This window comes from Carlito syrichta, unplaced genomic scaffold, assembly GCF_000164805.1.
Source record: "Carlito syrichta isolate Samal-C Ts95f unplaced genomic scaffold, Tarsius_syrichta-2.0.1 Scaffold315848, whole genome shotgun sequence".
Classification (NCBI taxonomy): Eukaryota; Metazoa; Chordata; class Mammalia; order Primates; family Tarsiidae; genus Carlito; species Carlito syrichta.
Window position 1 is genome coordinate 924,860 of NW_007259944.1, and position 21,568 is coordinate 946,427.

Consider the following 21,568-nt stretch of genomic DNA (forward strand, 5'->3'; position numbering starts at 1 on the left):
TGACTCAAAAAAAACCCCCAAAATGTGTGGGGCTAGTCACTTGGAACAATTGTTAAAATGCAAATGTCCGGCCTCTGCCTAAGAGATTGGGCCACAGGGGTATCTGCGTTTTTATGAAGCGTCTCCCCCACTGGGGACTCTGCTTCAGATTTGTGGACCCAGGATCCACCAAGAGCAGCAGAGGCCATCTGTGTAGACGTGGTCAGTCCATATTTGGTGAAATATCTAGGAAGCGGTGTTTAGCAACAGATTTGCTGACTGATGTCTGTTGAGCCAGACCTGTTTTCTGTGAGCTCACACATTGAATCTTCACAGCCTGTGAAGTGCTCCTGTTAACAGCCCTATTGTACAGATGGGGAAACTGAGGCTCAGAGCTGTGAAAACCCTTACAGGGCTCACCCAGTGGTGTGCCACCACGATAGCCTTAACCACGGGCAGGGGCTGCCCCTCATTGGAGCTGAGTTCTGAGCGTCTGTTTTCTCCTCTGTAAAATGGAACCCAGTGTCTTCCTCACCGTTGCAGAGGACTGGGGTTGAAGGGTTTAAAACATAACAGACAAGAAAATGTTTTGAAACTGATTTGGCAAGAAAAAAAGCAGCATTTGGAAAGTCAGTGACAGCAAAAGACAGTGGTTTCTTGAGCAGTGACTCTGTGCGAGGCATGGGCTAGGGGTTTTGCCTTATACTGAGCATTTTCTTTCATTGTAGTAAAATACACATAACATGAAATTTGCCATTTTAAATCGTACAACTCAGTACATGAAATACATTCCCAATGCTGTGCAATCCCACTGCTACCTCAATGTAGAATCTTTTTTTATTTTTTTTGAGTTGGGGTCTTACTCTGTTGCCCAGGCTGGTGTCCAGTAGCACAATCATGGCTCACCACAGCCTTGGAATCCTGGACTCAAGCAGTCCTCCTGCCTCAGCCTCCCAAGTAGCTGGTACTACAGGTGTGCACCATTATGCCTGATTTTTTTTCCTTCATTTTTTTGAGATGAGGTCTCGCTGTGTTGCCCAGGCTGGTCTCAAACTCCTGGGCTTAAGTGATCCTCCTGCCTTGGCCTCCCAAAGTGCTGGAATTACAGGTGTGAACCACTACACCTGGCCACAGAATATTTTAATCACCATCACAGAGCCCCTCCTGTGCGTATCAGCAGTCATCACCCAGTCTCTGCCCCCAGTCCGTGGCAGCCCCCAAGCTGCTTTCTGTTCCCATGGATTTGTCTCTTCTGATATTTCATGAGAATGGGATCATACGATATTTGTCCTCTGTATCTGGCTCCTTTCACTTTGCGTAACGTATTCAGGGTTCACCCATGTTGTGGCATGAATCAATCTTATCCATTTTTATGGCTGTATAATATTCTGTGTGGGTATACCTTTGTGTCCTTTATCCAGGGAGCCCTTGATGGATGTTTGGGTTGATACTAGGTATTTACTAGCTGTATACCAACCACATCCACATATTTATCCACAGGATCTCATACAGCTTGAAGTAGAACCATGAGGGAAGGCACTATTAGGATTTTACAGAAGAGGCACCCATGACTCAGAGAGGTCAACTGACTCGCCCAAGGTCACATAGCAGGGAGGTGGCAGATGCAAGACTCAAAACCATGGCTTTCTAACCCTGGAGGGCAGCCAGCAGTTAACTATGCCTTCTCCTGTGCAGGTCCCATCCTGCAGTGATGCAGTGATGGGATCTGCAGTGACAGGGCCATGCCACGACCTGGCTCTGGCCCATTGGAATCATCTGAAGATTAAAAAAAGAAAAAGGTCTGGGCACAGTGGCTCTTGCCTATAACCTCAGCACTTTGGAAGGCTGAGGCAGGCAGATTGCCTGAGCCCACAGGTTTGGGACCAAACAGGGCAATATAGAAAGACCTCATCTCTACAATAAAAAAAAAAAATCAGAAAATTAGCCAAGCATGGTGGCGCATACCTGTAGTCCCAGCTACTCAGGAGGCTGAGGTGGATGGATCACCTGAGACCAGGAGGTCGAGGTTGCCATGAGCTATGATTGTGCCACTGCACTCTAGCCTGGGCAACAAAGTGAGACCCTGATGAAATGAAGGGAGGGAGGGGACCAAATGACACTGGAGTCCTACCCTGAGACTATTTAAGTCAGAATCACAAGAATAGCTTTCTCAGCCAGGGATGATTTTGGCCGCCTCCCTCTCTGGGAACATGCATACACGTGTGGTGACAATTTTGGTTGTCACAACTGGAGGGTGGGGTGCTCCTGGCATCTAGTGCATGGAAACCAGAGATGCCACCAAACACCGTTCGGTGCACATGGCGGCCCCACCACGAAGAGTGACCCAACCTCAGATGTCAGCAAGGCCAAGGTTGAGGACCCTGCTTTAGAGTGAGGGCCTGGGTGTCAGCAGGCTTTAACTCCCAACTGATTATTTTAAAAGTATGTGTGACATGCCAGGCACTGCTCAGGAATCTCTGTGGGCATCAGTGCCTCACAGGCAACTGCTTTTATTATCCCTATTTTCTTTCTTTTTTTTTTGAGTTGGATTCTCACTCTGTCGCCCAGACTGGAGTGCAGTGGCCGCTCTCGGCTACTGCAGCCTCAACCTGCTGGGCTCCGGCGATCCTTCCGCCTCAGCCTTCCAAGTAGCTGGAACTACAGGCGCGCGCTACCACGCCTGGCTGATTTTTTGATTTATTGTAGAGATGAGGTCTCACTACCCAGGCGGGTCTCGAGCCCGCGGGCTCAGGCAATCCACTCACCTCAGCCTCCCAAAGCGCGGGATTACAGGCTGAGCCACCGAGCCCGGCTTATCCCTATTTTCTATTTTTATTTATTTATTTCTGAGTTGGAATCTCTGTTGCCCAGGCTAGAGTGCGGTGGCACAATCATGGCTCACCACAGCTTCAACCTCCTGGGTTCAACTGATCTTCCCACCTCAGCCTCCCAAGTAGCTGGGACGACAGGGACATGCCACTATACCCGATTATTATTATTATTATTTAATTTTTTTTTAGAGATGAGGTCTCACTGTGTTGCCCAGGCTGGTCTGGAATTCCTAGGCTTAAGTGATGCTCCCGCCTCAGCCTCCCAAGCGCTGGGATTATAGGTGTGAGCCACCACACCCGGCCTTCCCCAGGTGATTCTGAAATGTGCACCCAGGGCCAAGCAGTGCTTCTCAGACTTGACAGTGTGTAAGAACCACCTGGGTTCCTGGTTGAACTGCAGATTTGGGCTTCGTGGGTCTTGGGTGGCGTGAAGCCTGCTGCATTTCTGACAAGCTCCGTGGTGTTGTCGACACCCCCGGCCCGCACGCTCAGTGACTTGGGAAATGCACAAAGGCTTACAGAAGGCATATCTTCTCTCTTTTCTGTCTGTTTACATTTTCATTTTTAAAAAATGTAAGGAAGTAAGATGTGCAAACTTGGCAGCGGTCATCTCGGTGGCCGGAGACTGTAAGCCCTTGAACGGAGAAGCCATGAGGCTGCTTTGGGAATTAGACAGCCATGTTCACAGCTGCACACAGTGACTCACAGAACAGCCGTCCCAGCCAGCCTCCTGCCCTGCGCCCAGCTCTCGAGCCGCTGGCCAGCTTGCCCAGTAGCGGTGACTCAGGCCTTCCACCTGTGAGATGGGAGGGACGCTCTTGCCGCCTCCCCACCCATCCCCAGGACCAGAAGCCCCCGGTGGCTCCCCACCTTCATCAAAGGCAGACTTTCAAAGCCAGGACTGTCAGCTGCTGTTTTCACTGCTAATAAATCTCCTTTGGTGGTAGTTCAATTAGGAAGTCATCACAAAGCTCCAATATTGAAAGAAAGGATTAATAACCAGCCCATGTGGGAGACATTAGCAGCTTCTGCAGAGAGGCCTTTTTAATCTGTGCGTGTAGCCAGCAGCCCCTGGAACAGCACTGGCAGGCGTGTCTCTGGGAACAGTGAGGGCCTGGATGGGAAAGCCTGTGGAGGGATTGTCGCGAGTCACTGGGTTGTACTTTCAAGTGCCTGGAAGCCTCTGGTTGGTGCACGACAAGCTCCTGACATATTGCTGAGCGCAGCATTTCTCTGTCAGGTGGCCCCAGCAGATGCGGGGATGCCGGCCGCCTGGAGGCCCAGGCAGGGCAGGAGGGAAGGGTTCGTGTAGGGCGGGCCTCATGCAGCTGCTCCTGGTGGGAAGGTCTGCAGGCCCCTGGCGTGGAGAGGGCTGGCCTTCTGCCCAGTTCCCTGGGCCCCGGGAGGAGTGCCAGGAGCTCAGAATGACTCACCCCAGGGGCAGGCGGCCTCTTGGCCCACACTGGCGGGAGGCGGGACCTGAGGGGGCGCGGCCTGGCGGTGGCTGGGACCTGCTTCTCACCTGCCCTGGAAGGTGGCTGGGGAGGGTCTGTACTCTGTCCTGCAGCTTGCCTTCTGGAACATTCGGTGGCTGGCGGGATTGGCTAAGAGATTCGGCTCTGGAGCCGGGGGTGCCTGCTCTGTGAGTCTAGCTCTATGCCTTGCCATCCACCTGTGACCAGGCAGTGACCTGACTTCTTTTAGCTTTGGCTTTCTCACAGTCAGATGGGAATAATTTGAATACTTCCTTCCTCAGAGGGTTACTGTGAGCACTCAAGTATAGCATTGAGCATCAAACACACAGGTTTAGTGCTCAGCATGGGCCCATACTGTTCCACCATCTTTCACTCATTATAGATACAGATAAATAGAGGTATCGAGAATACATATTGAGATACATAGATAAATATGTGTCCATGTCCACCCACTGATCCATCCATCCACTCACTTGTCTGGCCATTCACCCACTCATCCACCCCCTACCTATCCATCCACCCACTTATACATCTACCCACCCATCCATCCCCCACCCATCTACCCACCCGCCCACTCATCCATCCATCCACCCATCCATCTACCCACTCATCTGTCCACCCGCTTATCCATCTAGTCATCCATCCACCTGCTCCTAAGTCCTTGGCCCTGTTCCTGGCCCCAGACTCAGCCCTACATAGAGCAAAACCCGTCCTTTCTGGGCTTAACTTCTAGTGGGGAGAGGTGAAAGCAGATAAGCTAACACAGGCGACATGTCATGTGTCCGGAAGTGAGAAGTTCTGTGGAGAGAAGCAAAGGAGGATCAAGAAGACAGGGGAGGGGGAGCTGTGGGCTGGTGCTGCTGTTTAACAGTGGCTAGGGAGAGTGGGGTGGGCTAGGGAGGCCCCCAGAGGAGGTGACATCAGAGTAGAAACTTCCAAGAGATGGGGAAGGGAGCCATGCAGGGGACTGGGAAGAGAGGTGCTGGGAAGTGCCCACGGCCACAGGTAGGCATGTACTGAGTGTGTCTGGGAGGCAGTGAAAATATTCTAGAAGCAGTGCTGGGCAGATCAAGTGAGGGAGAGTACTAGAAAATGAAGTCATTGGGGTGGACCGTGGATGTCTTAAAGACCACGTTGAGGATCATGGGTGATTCCAGCGTGAATATGTCTAAACCCTCAGGGACTGCGTCCTAGGTTTAGTGTGTGTGAGGCCTTCGGGTTTGGGCTGACATCAAGAGCACAGGCAGAGGACACTTTAACAAGGAAACTGCTGATCTCACCATTATGTTGAAAATACCAAATTCTTATCCTCCTGTCTTCCTTATAAGGAGAACAGGCACCTGTCCCTTGATTTGTACCAACAAAATGTGTTCTTAGAAGGAAATCAGCTCAGATGATGTAGGTACTTTTACAAGGACATAACATTTGTAGAGTCACCTGTTGTCAGGGGTGTTGGCTCCACATTTTTGATGACAGCAGGTAACACAGGTGGGCAGAATGTGTCGTATCTCGTCACCATGAAGCAGACATCTCCTGGTCACTGTGACTTCTTTCCGTCTTGCCCACAGCCCAGCGATCGGCCCATGAGTTGCCCATGGTGGAAAGACAGGACATTGACAGCTGCCTGGTCTACGGGGGTCAGCAGATGATCCTCACAGGACAGAACTTCACTGCTGAGTCCAAGGTTGTGTTCACGGAAAAGACCACAGGTCAGTGGATTTCGAGCTCTTTTTCTGTCCTCTGGAACCACACAGAAGTGACCCTTTCTTTCTTCTACACAACACAGATTTGAGCAGGGTGTGATCCTGCTTTGTGGAGTTTTATACCCTGCTCTTTTAACCCATGGTGTCTTCAGAGATGGATGATCCTACTGTTCACTGTTGCATAAGTGTGCCATATGGTGTTTTGACTGATTATAAGCAATTTTTTTTTTTGAGCTGGGGTCTCAATCTACTGCCCAGACTGAAGTGCAGTGATATGCTCATGGCCACTGCAGCCTCGACTTGCTAGGCTCAAACAATCCTTCTGCCTCAGCCTCCCATGTAGCTGGAACTACAGACACACGCCACCATACCTGGCTAATTTTTTGTAGAGATGAGGTCTCACTGTATTACCCAGTCTGACCTTGAACTTCTGGGCTTGAGTGATCCTCCTGCCTTGGCCTTCTAAAGTGCTGAGATTACAGGACTGAGTCACTGCACCTGGCCCAGAAATTATCTGAAAGAGTTTTGTTGAAGCCGGTGCAAACAACAAAAGGCCTTAACCAGGGGGTGCTGGAGAGTGGACACGCGTGGATGGATTAGGGGTTAAGGAGGCAGACGTGGTGATTGGTGACAGGTGGGGGTAGAGAGAGGAGATAGGAATGCAGACGTGGGGCCAGCTCTGCCACCCACCTGCAGTGTCACCTGTGTAAGTCCCCTTTACCTGTCCCCAGCTGAAAAGCAGGACGGTGACAGGACCTGCCCTGGAAGTAAGGTCCAATGAGTTGAGGCCAGGGAGAACTTGGCACTGGAAGTGCTGGGGGAGGGACTGAGGCTTCAGCTGTTCTGGCGGTACTGTGGTGGCAGGGGGTTGGAGCAGGGGCACTGAGTGCAGCCATGGCTCTCTTAGCCACTGAGAGCTAGGGTGCTGGGGAAGAGGTCTGGGCGGGATGGGGTGGGCGGGATGGTGGCTCCATTCTGGAAAGGTCGAGGCTGCTGTGCCCAGGGACCATCCCAGGTGAGCCAGAGTAACACCGCTGTGAAGATACCCAGACCCAGAAGCCATGTCCCATCTGAGGGTGTTGTCTCGGGAGCTGTCTGCAATGTGGGCCCAGTGGGAGTCTTGGGACTTGACGGTGGCCTCCTGGGTCAACCTCTTGTGTGAGACAGGCAGAGTGGCCGACTTAGAAGGCCACGAGCCTCCTCTTTGAAGGGCGGTGGGGGAGTCAACATAGCAGAAGGGGGAGGACCAGGGTCACAAACACAGGCTCTGAGGTCAGAGGGCCCCATTTCGAATCCCTGATCTGCATTTAGCAGCTGTGTCATTCTGGGAAAGTCACTTCACCTCTCTGAGTCAAGATCTCCTTTTTCGTAAAATACTTGTCTTAGGAGGTGAGATTATATGATCAAACAGGCCAGTGTGCTTTGCTTAGGGCCTGTCCCATTGAAAATGCTCTTTAAATGTCAGCTTTTATTATTATTATTATTATTATTATTATTATTATTATATTTTGGCTGTGGATGGATGAAGCTGAATAAGATTTTATCTCATGGAACCAAAAGACATTTACAAACAACCATAAGTAATAGTAATGATGTGCCAGGCATTGCTGTAAGCACTTTGAGTGTGTTAACTAATCTGAGTCCTCATAATAACCTTCTGAGAGAGACTGCCATTCTCCCAGTCTTCCTGATGAGAAACTGAGCACAGAGAGGTTAAGTCACTTAGTGCAGATCACACAGTCGGCTGGGGCAGTGATGGGATTTGATCCCAGGCAGCCTGGCTGTGGAGTCTGTACCTCGGATCCTTAGGTGTTCTATCCTTAAAAATAGCTTAGAATCGGCTTAATTTGCCTGGAGACCCTTTAGCGGGTCTGAGTCACAGACTCGGAGCATCTTGTAGTGATTGAAACCCTTGAATTCTGTAGTGAGAGGATCTATTTCTTTTTTTTTTAAACTTATTTATTCTGAGTTGGGGTCTCCCTCTGTCACCCAGGCTGGAGTGCAGTGGCATGGTCACAGCTCACTGCTGTCTTGACCTCCTAGGCTCAGGTGATCCTCCCATCTCAGCCTCCCGAGTAAGCTGGGACTACAGGTGTGCACCATCACGCCTGGCTAATGTTTGGATTTTTTTGTAGAGACGAGGTCTTGCATTGTTACCCAGGCTGGTCTTGAACTTCTGGGCTCAAGCAATCCTCCTGCGTCAGCCTCCCAAAGGATTGGGATGACAGGCATGAGCCACCATACCCAGCGGAGAGGATCCATATAGGATCCTCTCATGCCTAACTAAAGAGTCTTGGGTGAGTGTAGGTCCTAGACTGATGACAGGAGACAGGCAGGGGCGTCCAAGGGTGGTGGGCTTCTCTGCAGGGGGCTGTCTGGCTCTGACAGAGAGGGCCGGCCTCCCCTCGGCCAGGGCTATCCCTGCTTTTCTGACCCGGGAACGCACCTCCCAACTGCCTGGCCGCCTCTGCAGGGGGAATCCCTGTTGCTTAACTCCATTTTTCCAAAATGCATCCCGTTCCCATCTCCATGGACAGCTTGGCTGCGAAGGACGCAGGGCGGGGTGCAACAGCTGGAGTTTTCCAAGGAAGGGGAATCCCAGCTGCTTCTCGCATTAAGGCAAGGTGACAGCCTCCTGGGCTAATCTTAGCCCTGACTGTGGTCATCAGGGCACCACCCGCTCCAGCGTGCTTTTTATAGCCATCTACTAACATGGAACCAGCGGTTTCCACTCCAGCGAGATGACAAATTGCAGGACGGTGGAAAAACAGCAGGAGAGGGCCGCACGGGGCTGCTCAAGTGAGAAAAGCTGGCGTTTTGGAAAACAGCGTCTTATTTATAGCAGCAGTAATAATAGTGACTATTCTATTATTTGTGGTGCTATTTTGGGTTATTTTTGCGACTTCCAAGAGCCCAGGTGGTCCAGCTCCTGCCCGTCCCTCTGACCTCAGCTTTTGCAACTTGTTCACCCCTCCACCTGGCCGTAGTAACACCCACTTCGCTCTGTCCTCAGACACCCCAAGCTCATCCCTGCCTCCGGACCTCGGCTGCTTGTTCTTCGAATGTTCCTCCTATACGAGGCTACCTCCTCCTGTTCTTTCCGGTCTCAGCTCCAAGACCCATTCCTCCAGGAGGCCCTCCTGGACCATCCGTCCTGGAGTCATGGCGCCTGTCACCTTCTGTCCCTGCTCTGCTTCCTTGGTGGCACTCAGATCTACTGAAGTCATCCATCTGTCTGCTCCTTTCTCCTCGCCTCTCCCACTCTGGACTCTTAGTCTTCCTTGACAGGAGGGACGTGGGGCTAGCTGCTGTAGCCTCAGCCTCTGGAACAGGTGCTTATTTATGTTGTTGCATGAATGTGTCATCTTCCCTCGTTGTTACTCCAGTCCTAAGAGGCAGGCAGCAATGCCCCCGTTTTACAGATGGGATCACGGAGGCTCGTAGAGGTCAAGTCATGGGCCCCAGGTCAGCCCCTGGCTAGTGATGGAGCTGGGATCCCAAGGCAAAATTATCAGCAACTCCAGAGTGATTTTTCTTTCTTTCTTTTTTAATTTTTTAAATTTTTGAGTCAGGGTCTCACTCTGTGCCTTAGGCCGGAGTGCACTGGCACGATCATGGCTCACTGCAGCCTCAACCTCCTGGGCTCAGGTGATCCGATCCTTCCGCCTCAGCCTCCCGAGTAGCTGGGATTACAGGTACACACCACTATGCCTGGCTATTTTTTTTTTTTCTTTTTTGTAGAGACGAGGTCTTGCTGTGTTACCCAGGCTGGTCTTGAACTCCTGGGCTCAAGCAATCCTCCCGCCTCGGCTTCCCAAAGTGCTGGGATGACAGGCGTGAGCCACTATGCCTGGCCTAGAGTAATTTTTCTAGTCAAGTCAAAGAGGACAAAGAGAAAACAAACAGAACCATTAGGATCATTCCTATCCATCATTCTCAGTAATTGCTGAAAAGCCATTTATCTGTTCTCTGAAATTTAAAAAATGTGCAACTCTCTAGGCAGAGTTCACAGGGGAAGTCCAGGCTGTTCCTGCCTTCAGTGGGAATCCTGGCCTCCGGCCACTGGGCCTCAGGCAGAGTTGGGGGTCCCAGCAAAACATGGCAAAACAGGAAAAAATCCAAGGACACAAAAATAAAAGTTGTGTGGCAGCGGAAACGGGGTTGCCATGGCTTTGAAAGACTCGCCCCGCCTGGGAGGGCTCCAATGTTTTGGAAGGTTCTTACACATGACACAGAGTTTTGGAATTTTTCAGCTGGTAAATCTTCCTTAATTCAGGCTCCCGGCTTGGGCCAAGCGGCTCCCTGGCTCTCTGTGTCCCGCGGGGGCGTAGGTTGGAGACCAGCCGGCCTCAGATGACTCAGCTTTGAAACTTAAATTGTTTGAAGAGAATTTTTGTTTTGTTTTGCTGGACGATTTTCTTGGAACAGTCTGATGGCAGAGGCTCCCATCACCTGTCGAGAGGGCAAATTGATTTTTTAGAAAGGAGGCGTGGGTGGTGGAATCCCCTCTTTCCCACTGAGTCATCGTATCCTGATATGAGTCATTTTATTACTGGGAGGCCCCCAAAGGTTGTGTTTAATCAATATAAATGCATGCAGCTTAAAATAAATTTTTGTGCTAAATCGAGTATTTTTCCGTGAATCGGTCTCCTGGAAAACATTGGCGCCACCTTGGAGACGCCTCCTCCTCCCACCTGCATCTCTTCCTGGCTTTGGTCGTGCCCGCACGGTGTCCTCGGCCACAGAAGACCTGGTCCCCGAAATCTCTCTAGATTGGGCTTCCCGCTGGGAAATGTCGGGGCTGCAGGCAGGGCCGGAGCGTGACTAAGTCTCCGCGGACCTTTGCCCTCAGTGACTCATGTCCCGATATCCGTGCCCCCCTGGGCTGAAGCCCACACTTACCCACAGCCTGGCTAGGACACAAAGCTGTCCTCCCAAGACAGAGTCCAGATTGCAACCCCAAAGTCTCCCTGGAGACGGAGAAAATGGTCTCGTTTCCAGAGAGCTAAATATTTGCCTCAGTGTGGTTCCCTTGCCTTTAAGAGCGGGCTTTCAAATGGGAGAATCCTGCAGTTTGTTCTGTTGGGATACGTTGGAAGGAGGCCACAAAGAAACGAGTTTTCTAGTGAGAAAACTCACAGGGTCCGAGCAGTTGCAGCCTCAGAAATTGTTCCTGGTGCCAAAGGCCTTCGTGCAACACACAGTTTGCCACCAGATGTGATAGACTTGGCCAGAAGCTTGAGTCAGCTTCATGGTAGACACCCCAGACTCAGTTTCCACATCTTTAAAATGGACTTGGTGGTGTTTTTACGGTAAAAGGAGATCCAGGTGCTGAAAGCGCCAGGCACAGAGTGGTTGCTCAGCCCTGAAGAGCTGCTCTCTGTGTGTGCCCAGGGAGGCCGAGTGACCCCATGTGTGCTCCCTGGGAGCCGGACAACCCCACGTACACACCCCAGGGGACCCCACATGGGGTCTGGAAGGCAGGGCCACGTTGGCCTCTTCCTGGCATGGGCAGACACCTCACCCCTGAGCCCTCGGTCTCCTGGAATCCGGGCCTGACGGCTGGCGGGAGCTGGACTGATGATCCACTCCCTCCCTGCCCCTATTTTACGGATGGGGCAGCTGAGTCACACGGTGTGGTTGACGGACCTCCTTGAGGTGACAGAGCTTGTCAGTGGAGGGTTGGACCTGAAACCCAATTCCCTTGCTCCCAGAGCAGCTGGCTGTCTGAAACCCACCGGGACCATCTGCCTGAGTGGGACAGGAGAGGAACTGACCTCCGGCCTCTGTGTCAACTGACCTTGACCGAGCACCCAAGCGTGCTCTTCCAACCTTGGCCTGGCTGCTCAGGCCCCAGCGCTTCCATATTCATTCCCCAGATACTTACTGAGCACCTATCTGTGTGCAGTGCCATGTGCCAGGCACCAGGAACACATGGCAGGTGAGGGCCCTGTCCTCGGGGGTGGACAGTCTCAAACTTGTCTGTAAACAGGATATTTTCAAATGGGGAAATGCTATGAAGACAGTCACAGGAGAGAGAGACCAAAGGGCTTGGAGGTAGGGAGAGGGCACAGGACTCCCAGTTAATTTTAAAGCTCAGACAGCGCATTTCTTTAAGTATGTCCCATGCAGTGGCAAGGAGTTTGGGACATACTGTAGCGAAAAGGTATTCATTGTTTTCTGAAATTCAAATTTTACTAGATGGCTTGTATTATTATTGGTTAAATCTGACAACCCTGGATAGAGAAGTCAGGGAGGCCTTCCCAGAGGAGGTGACTTTGTGCAGAGCCCCGAAGGCAGGAAAGAGGGAGCCTTGAGGACTGCTGGGAGAGTGTCCCAGGCAGAAGGAGCCACCTGATGCCCAGGTACCGGTATAGAGATGAGCTTAGTGTGTTTGAGAAGCAGAAAGTGGATCTGGCAGCTGGTGCATCGTGAGTGAGGGGGCCTATGAAGCCCCCAAGCCTGGAGGGGAGCTACAGTGGACAGACAGTGCTAGGTCCTGTAGGCATGGCGGGGGGTTTGGACTTAATTCCCAGAGCAGGGGGTTGGTGTTGGGGGATTTCAAGCAGGGAGTTGCGTGGCCTGACTGACGGGTTTAAGGGCATTTTGGCATCTGTCTGGAGAGTGACCTTGGGGAGCACCCTGGAAGCTGGTGGGGAGTGGGCAGCAGCTTCAGTTGTCTGGGTGGGGGCGGGGGTAAGCCCTGCAGGGGAGAGGCGGGCAGAGGAGAGGCCAGACTCGGGCCTCGAGGGATCCCCCACAGATCCTGGCTGTGTCACGTGGGTGGCAATCCCACGTTTTGGGTGAAGTCCCATGTTGAGGGGCCTCCCTAGCCCCCGAGTCTGCGGGCCTCGTTAAGCCCAGGCTTTTAGGGAGGACATGTGTCCTACTGGTTAGCTAGCAGTAATGAAGAGCTGACGGCAGTGGCTTCAGCCATTTTTATTTGGCTAATTTTGAGAAGCAGGGCCAGGGCTGGGGCACATCATGCATGGCCCCCTGACATGAGCTGACACTCGGATTTCCCCAGCTCTTGCTGGAGCTGATGGCGTGCTCCCGTCCCCACCAGGATGGCCCATCTTCCTCCTCCTGAGGGCGAGCTGGCTGTTCCCCAGTGCCAACGCCTGCCAACAGCTCACCTGGCCCAACGGCCGAGGCCCCAGGGCCAATGCTGCTGCCTCCTGTGGGCCTTGTCCCATTGCAGGGTCACAGAGCTCCCAGGTGTGAGCCACCCTGCCTGGCCAAAAGGGTGATGTTTCTTTCTTTCTTTTTTCCCCCTCAGTTCTTTTCTTTTGTTAGAGGCAGGGTCTTGCTCTGCTGCACAGTTCACTGCAGCCTCAAACTCCTGGGCTCATGTGATCCTTCCGCCTCAGTCTTTCAAGTAGCAGGAACTACAGTCGCACTCCACCATGCCCAGCTAAGTTTGTGATTTATTATAGAGATGAGATCTTGCCAAGTTGCCCAGGATGGTCTGGAACCCCTGGACTCAGGCAATCCTTCCACTTCGGCCTCTCAAAGTGCTGGGATGATAGCCACGGCCACCATGCCTGACTGTTTCTTTAAAGTTAATGGTGAAAAGATCTATTTTTGAAAGGAAAGAAAAACAGACACCGTGCCACCGTCCCTCATAACAGACATCGTTCCTTTGTAACCTCCCTCCTGCCCATACCTGCAGGGCAGAAGTACTAATAATTGCCATCAGAGAATGTTTGCTGTTTTCTGATTTTAAAATGCTTGTGTTTTTTTCACTATTAACATCTTCTGGAATACATACCAAAAAAAATGATTTTAAAAAAAGACAGTGTTGAAATCATCTGCCACCAGTCATGGTGAAAACCCCCACCCATGTCCCTCGGGCCTCTATGCCCTGCATGGGTTCATTGTCTCATATCATCCCCAGAAGGGCCTGATAGGGTGCAGGAATGGGCTAACCCCATATTTGGGTACCTCTAGGCAGAGAGCGGTGGGGTGTCGTATCCCAGGTCACACAGATAACTGGAGCAATCAGGGATTCAAAGCCGGGTCTGTCTTCTTTAAAGTTTGGGGTTCACAGGGAGAAAATGGTGTGCTGGGGTGGCCAAAGTCAGCTCTGGCCACAGGACATGGCCGAGAGGCTCGGGTTACCATAAGTGTGTCGTGGGAGCCGGGACAGAGCAGCTGGAGCAGCCAGCGGTTCCTTTGACACCCCATGGGCTTCTCTTCCCTGACCCAGACCTGCAGGCATCAGGAGGTGGGGATGTGGCCTTCTTGCAGGGCGCCCTAGGGACGTGTCGCCCTCAGGTCCTATTTGCTGGGAGCCCAGAGGAGACGGACTAGGCAGAGGGATCTGAAACCGCGTGAGGGGTGCAGGCCCTGAAACCAGACTGCCTGGGTTCAAATCTGGCTCCCTCCATCACTAGCTGTCGGACTCTGGTCATCACTCTCAACCTCTCTGTGCCTGGTGTCCTCACCTATAAATGGGGGCAAGTAGAATGGATGTGTCAAGTCCACATGTGGGAGGTGCTTAGAGTGGTGATTGGTGAGTGCTGAGTGCCTGTAGGGTCAGGGGAAGCATGGCGCCCAGGGAGGCTGGAAGGAGGGCAGGAGCCAGGTCGTGCAGGGCCCTGATAGCCACAGTGAAGCTTTGACCATATCTCGAGGGCCCAGGGAAACAGGCAAGGGTCTGAGAAGGTCTGCATAGATCTTTGTGGTGGGTGCGATCTTTGTGGTGGATTCTCCCCATGTGGAATCTTTCTCCAACTTCTCAGGAAGCTGGGGGTCTTATCCCCATGTGATAACGTTTAACTGGTTTCATGGGAGACAATTTCTCCAAGACGGGGAGAGGGATGATGGTTTTGGGATGATTCAAGCACATTACATTTATTGTGTATTTCGTTTCTATTATTATTACATTGTAACACATAATGAAATATATAGCATCACTGCCTCAGCTCTACCTCAGATCATCAGGCATTTGATTCTCATACGGAGTGCACAACCTCCATCCCTCACGTGCACGGTTCACCATAGGGTTCGTGCTCCCATGAGAATCAAGTGCCGCTGCTGATCTGACAGGAGGTGGAGCTCAGGCGGTCATGCAGGCGATGGGAAGTGGCTGCAAATACAGATAAAGCTTCATTTGCTTGCTCAGCTAACCACCACTCACCTCCTACTGTGCAGCCCAGTTCCTAACTGGCCACAGACTGGTACCCGTCCTTGGCACAGGGGTTGGGGACCCCTGATCTAGATGGCATTAGCTTTGGGAGCAATCACAAGACTTTTTGTTACTTTTTTTTTTTTTTTTAGTGGAAGAAAATATACCCTATACTAGTAAGTTCAAATAATGCTTGAAACCCAGATTTCTTTGGGTGAATCTTAAGGACCAAGACTGTATGGGTTCAAATCTACACAATCACAGAAGATGTTAATGGCTGTACATACAAAGGGGGAGGGATCTTTGGCCAAATGTTGAGACATGCCCACCTTGGGGAGTTATTCGACATGGGGGTCATATGAAAGGCTCCAAGAAGTCCTGCAGTCAAGAAACCCATTTGACTTTGACTCAGCAGTTTCCAAATACTCAGTTGCTTATAGAATTCCCCCCTTCTCATAAAACCTTGTCCTAGCCTTCAGAGTCCATGTTCCACAAAACACCCCAGAAATAGTTTGTGGAAATGATTAGTTTCTGTTGAAAACTACCCAGTAGCCCACACAGGTGGTCAGCAAGAGAAATCAGTCATTTGCAAATGCAGAGTTTTGTTTGGCCCAACTGCTGGCTCCAAACCCAGGACCTTGGGGCTCTGCTTCTGGGAGAGAGCATCCACTGTGGAGCTTACCTTCTTACCTGTTGCTGTTGTGACTCATGTGAGATCCAGGCTGTCTGTTGAGGAAGGGTTGGGGAAGGCCCGTGTTTCCACGCTCTCCTGTGACTCGTGGGCCAGGACACCGTTGAAGTCACTGGGTTCCCTCCTGACTTAGGGCTGAATACTTAAGCCACCTATATTCTTGGACAATCAAGAAGGTACATCTGCGACAGTTGGGACCTGTGATGGGGCCCCTGTAACCGGTGGAAATGGCCTTCGGCTGAACAAAGCATATAATGATGTATCATGTATAACCATGCTTTTTTATTTTATTTTTTTAAGAAAGAAAGACATATAGGTCTGGTACAGTGGCTCATGTTTCTAATCTCAGCACTTCAGGAGGCTGAGGCAGGAGGATTACTTGAAGCCAGGAGTTCGAGACCAGCCTGAGCAATATAGCAAGACACCCATCTTTACCAAAAGATAATAATAATAAAAGAAAACGATATAGATATTCAGATGCAGAGGAAAAAAGTAATGATTGGAGTATTCTGGGCAATTTCCTTTTTTTTTTTCTGATTTTTCCATTATTGCCCAGTTTTCTATTGTCAACATGCCTTCCATTTGGGAAAAGAAATATTTGTATATAAAAACACATATAAACACATAGACACATCTTGCTGAAATGATAGCATGATAAGCCAAGCCAAGTATAAACTGGCAAGTTTTTGTTTTAAATCTTTGCTGTCTAGTAGTTGCTTCAAAGTCTATCACTTTTTAATTTTTCCAGATGGGCAGCAAATTTGGGAGATGGAAGCCACGGTGGATAAAGACAAGAGCCAGCCTGTAAGCTCCCAGACAGAGTGATGTCCCCTGAGTGTCCTGCACCCCTACCACTTTTCCTTCCTGCTTTCTTTCCTTTTTCCTTCCTTCATCCGAGGTCCCTGGTGCTTTCGACACGTCAGGTACTCGATAAGGGCTCACTGAATTGACAAGTGGATTAAACATATATTGAGTAGCGGGTCATCTGATCTGTTCCTGGGACGTCTTAATGTACTTTGGGGAGCACCTTTCCCTGCTGTCCCTGAAGAGTTCAGTTCCCCTTAAGTTGAGCTTTGCCTGTAGCCTGTGGGACGTGCCAGGTCTCCCATTGGGTGGGTTGTCTACATGTGTTTAGGGTCTGGGTAGGAGGCTAGCCACGATGGCAGCAAAGTCCATGACAACACCTTCCTTCCAGAACATGCTTTTTGTCGAGATCCCTGAATATCGGAACAAGCACATCCGCACGTCCATGAAGGTGAATTTCTATGTCATCAACGGGAAAAGAAAACGAAGCCAGCCCCAGCATTTCACCTACCACCCAGGTACAGAGTGTCTCTGATGGTCCCTTTGGTGTGTGGAAGCAGCACAGCCCTGCAGCTCAGGCCACTCGGGGTCTGCTCCTCGCTGGGCGACCTTGGGCAGGTGATTCACCCTCTCTGAGCTTGAGTTTCCTCACCTGTCACATGGCACCTTCCTTATAAGAGTTATGGAAATCACATACACATAAAATACTCAATATAGTGCGTAGTAAGCGAATGCCAGTGCGTAGTAAGGAGATGCCAATGACATTAACTATTATTATATCTTCCTCTGGGCCGGGCTCGGTGGCTCAGCCTGTAATCCCAGCACTTTGGGAGGCCAAAGCAAGTGGATTGCCTGAGCCCATGGGCTCGAGACCAGCCCGGGAAACTTTGCAAGACCTCGTCTCTACAGTAAATGAATAAAATTAACCAGTTGTGATAGTGTGTGCCTGTAGTTCTGGCTACTTGGAAGACTGAGACGGAAGGATCACCGGAGCCCAGCAGGTCAACGCTGGAGTGGCCCTGAGCCTGTGTGCTACTGCACTCCAGCCTGGGTGACAGAATGAGACTCCAACCAAAAAAAAAAAAAATCTGGGAGGAGGGGGAGTACACACAAAGAAAGGCATGTGTAGACACATGCAAGAGAAAGGTACTAAGTGGGTGTCCCTGTCCCCGACTTCGATTTGATCTTGTTGGAGGTCAAAGGTGGGTATGACCTAAACCTATAGAATCTTTAATCGACTCCTGGTAGGTTGGCCACGTGGAGTGACTGGTAGATAGCCAGGAGGTCTCATGCCCACAGAGTCTGATAGCCCCAGGAAGGGTGATGAGTACTATTTTTATGCATTCCTTAGTCCACAAAATATTTGAGTGCCAGGTGCTGTTCTAAGCTTGTAGACACAGCAGTGAACAAGCCGGGTTAATACCTACCCACAGGGAGCTGCCATTCTAACAGAGGAGATTCAGATAATAGATAATATTATTATCGTTATTATTTTGAGTTGGAGACCCACTCTGTTGCCCAGACTGGAGTGCAGTGGCCTGACCACAGCTCACCACAACCTTGACTTCCTCGCTCAGAGGATCCTTCCACCTCAGCCTCCCAAGTAACTGGAACTATAGGTATGTGCCACCGCGCCTGGCTAATTTTTAAATTTTTTTTGTAGAGACAAGTTCTTGCTATGTTTCCCAGGCTGGTCTCGAACTCCTGGGCTCAAGCAATTCCTTCCACCTTGGCCTCCCAAAGTGCTGGAATTACAGGCATGAGCCACCGCATCCAGCCAGATCATATTATCGATATGTCGGATTATGGTGAAGGCTGCAGGGAGGGTGGACAGGAGCAGATGGGGGATGGTAGTTTCAAATGTGACAATGCTTCTCTGAGCTCAAGGCTTGCTGTTGCTGCTATTATTATCCTACTGTGCTCATGGCTGCTATTTTTGTTGTCGCCATGATCAGTCCTTTCTCCATGCAGCCTTCCCAGGCTGAGAAGGGCCTGTCGGCTGCTGTTCTAAGACTGGAAACCTATAATTCGAGAATGTCACCCAGGGTATAATTTCCATGCTATGGCAGTTTCCCACGGAGCCTCTGGGCTGCTGGAAACACTGAACCGAGGCATGTCCCAGCAGCCTAGCTGTGGTGGACGTGGTTTTGATGGGGTACGTCCATGCATTTGTGCTGGCCCCTGCGAGGGTACCACCGTCCCACGTGTGTGTGACATGCCATCAGGAGCAGTGGGCAGGTCTCCCAGGCCTAATTGGGCCCCAAACTGGGAGAGAAAGTTGCTGGGAGGGCTCAAGACTGCAGCCCTGGGACCCCTTTGAGCAGAGAGGCTTTCTGTGAGGTTTCACGGTGCACACTTCCCTTCTGTGGCCAGGCCCTGGCACCCTCTGGCTGAGTGTGGCCTGAGTCCGCTCTCGGTCCCCAGCTGGGGCAGGGACTGGAATGAGGGCCTTCCAATGACGCCTTGAGAGACGGTTTCCGTGGCTGGAGTCAGACCCGGTGGTGTCCTTGCCTCCTCCATCCCCTGATGCTTGGGAGGCTCCCCCATGCTTGGAAGGCTCCCCACACTGGGTTCCCATCACCAATTTCTGTACTCTAGTGAAAAGCAAATGGATTCCTTAACTCTCGGTCAGTGGTGCTTCAGTTCAGATGTGGGAGAGGGACCAATTTTGGTGTCTGGTTCTGGACGGGAGAAAGGAATGGTCATGACAACAGCACAAATAGCAGTCATGAGAACAATGAGATAGTAGTAGCCGCAACAGCAAGCCTTGAGCACTTACTGTATGCTTGTCACCATGCCAAGTGCTTTGCACCTGCATCTTATTCAGTTCTCCCAATAACCCCATGGGGTAAGTATGATTGTGACTGCCAGGTAACAGATGGGGAAACTGAGGCCTGAGCCAGCAGTTCTCATCCCCTTAAAGTACTACGAAACGGAGGAAGGGGATGGCCACTCTTTGGTCATTCCTTTGGCTGGAAAATACCTGTGTGTTTGTTAAGTACCAGGTGCTGTTTGGGGCCCAGAGGACCAAAAACCAGACTAAAGTCCTCTCTCTTGAGGAACTGACATTTGGGGTGGTGTAGGGGGGTGTTCAGATAATAAATGAGCACATCAGACAGACATAGTGTTTCAGGTAGGGACAGTGTTATTACAGAAAACCAGCAGGGACAGTTGCTTCCAGGAGGGGAAGGTGGGTAGTGGCATCTCAGCCATTCTCCTCTGAGCTCTCACCTGGAGAAATCAGCACAGTCAGATCTGTCAGCCCCTCGCGGTATTATAATTCAAGATGACCACCGCCCAGGCATGGACCTAAGACAGTTGCACAGGGAGCTTTCTGCCCGAGGTTGAGGTGTGGCCGGGCCTGCTTTCTTTTTTGTCCCAAAGCTGCGTTTCCAGCCACCTGGTCCGCGGCTCACGCGACGGGCCCGTGTGCTCTCTCTCTCTGCAGTCCCCGCCATCAAGACGGAGCCCACCGATGAGTACGACCCCACCTTGATCTGCAGCCCCGCCCACGGGGGCCTGAGGAGCCAGCCTTACTACCCGCAGCACCCGATGGTGGCCGAGTCCCCCCCCTGCCTCGTGGCTCCCTGCCACGAATTCCCCTCGGGGCTGGCCTCCCCCGACGCCCGCTGCCAGCAGCAGAGCCCAGCGGCCGTGCTGTACCAGCGGAGCAAGAGCCTGAGCCCCAGCCTGCTGGGCTACCAGCAGCCAGCCCTCATGCCCGCCCCCCTGTCCCTCGCAGATGCCCACCGCTCTGTGCTGGTGCACGCCGGCCCCCACGGGCAGAGCCCGGCACTGCTCCACCCCTCCCCGGCCGCCCCGCAGGCCTCACCGGTGATCCACTACTCGCCCACCAACCAGCCGCTGCGCTGTGGAGGCCACCAGGAGTTCCAGCACATCATGTACTGCGAGAATTTTGCGCCCGGCACCGCCAGGCCCGGCCCGCCGCCGGTCGGTCAAGGTCAGAGGCTGAGCCCGGGTTCCTACCCCACAGTCATTCAGCAGCAGAATGCCACGAGCCAAAGAGCTGCCAAAAACGGACCCCCGGTCAGTGACCAAAAGGAAGTACTGCCTGCCGGAGTGACCATTAAGCAAGAGCAGAACTTAGACCAGACCTACTTGGATGACGGTAAGATTCTCGAATTTCGAACATCTCTTGGTTTTGAATTTCTCCCTGCCACAGGACATTCCCTGGATGGCCTATAGACACCTTGACCTCGTTGGGCCGCAGCGTCCCCATTTTAATGGAAGGGGAACGAATAATGGCTCTGAAGGCCTCCCAAGCCTCTGTGCAAGAATTCTTTCCAGCAGGAGTTTTGAGGTGTGCAGTAGCAGTTTTAGATGACTCCCCCAAACTACTCCCATCGCAAAAACAAATCAGGGCAGTTCTGGCCCCTGGGTCGTGACCCGGGTCCCTCTAACCACTTCCACACTCTTTCCACTTGCCAAATTTAAACCGAGGCCAGGACAACAGAAAGGAAGGAAAGCGAGCCTCCTTTCATGCCTGCACAGAGAAACCTCACTTTCTATCCCTCATTTGTGCATTTGGGGGAGGGGGTTGGAGGAGATGGAAGAAAAAGGCCCATTGAGAAGCGGCTCCCCTCAGAAGGGCTTGCGGGCAGGCTGCGGGCGTTCGCTACCCTGTGCGGGTGGAACAGAGACACATATTGACGGGGGGAAGCAGGGGCTTCCGCTGTGGTGAGGCCAGCTGATGGGTGGGCCCAGGGAGAGTCGCAGAGAGGGCTTTGTGTGTGTGTGTGTGTGTGTGTGTGTGTGTGTGTGTGTGTGTGTGTGTGTGTGTAGGTGCCTGGGCTTGCTGGCAGTGGGCCTGGCCTGAGGGTAGCCTTGTTGAACCGCTGTGATGTGGCATCGCCCGGGATCCCAGGGAGGAAGGACGAGTTGCATGGCTGAGACTCACCTGGGGTGGCAGAAGGTCAGAGAGCATCAGAGAGCAG

General features: G+C 51.9%; 1 protein-coding gene across 4 annotated transcripts in view; it reads left to right on the forward strand.

Moving 5' to 3' along the window:
- The window catches only part of NFATC2 (nuclear factor of activated T-cells 2), a 144,062-nt gene that overhangs the window by 82,753 nt on the left and 39,741 nt on the right, over window positions 1-21,568 (forward strand). For all 4 annotated transcript variants that reach the window (XM_021706668.1, XM_008073457.1, XM_008073455.2 and 1 more), the window contains exons 6-9: window positions 5,854-5,994; window positions 16,558-16,613; window positions 17,005-17,131; window positions 20,062-20,742. In XM_021706668.1, coding sequence (XP_021562343.1) covers window positions 5,854-5,994; window positions 16,558-16,613; window positions 17,005-17,131; window positions 20,062-20,742 — 1,005 coding nt within the window. The remainder of the gene's footprint in view (window positions 1-5,853; window positions 5,995-16,557; window positions 16,614-17,004; window positions 17,132-20,061; window positions 20,743-21,568) is intronic.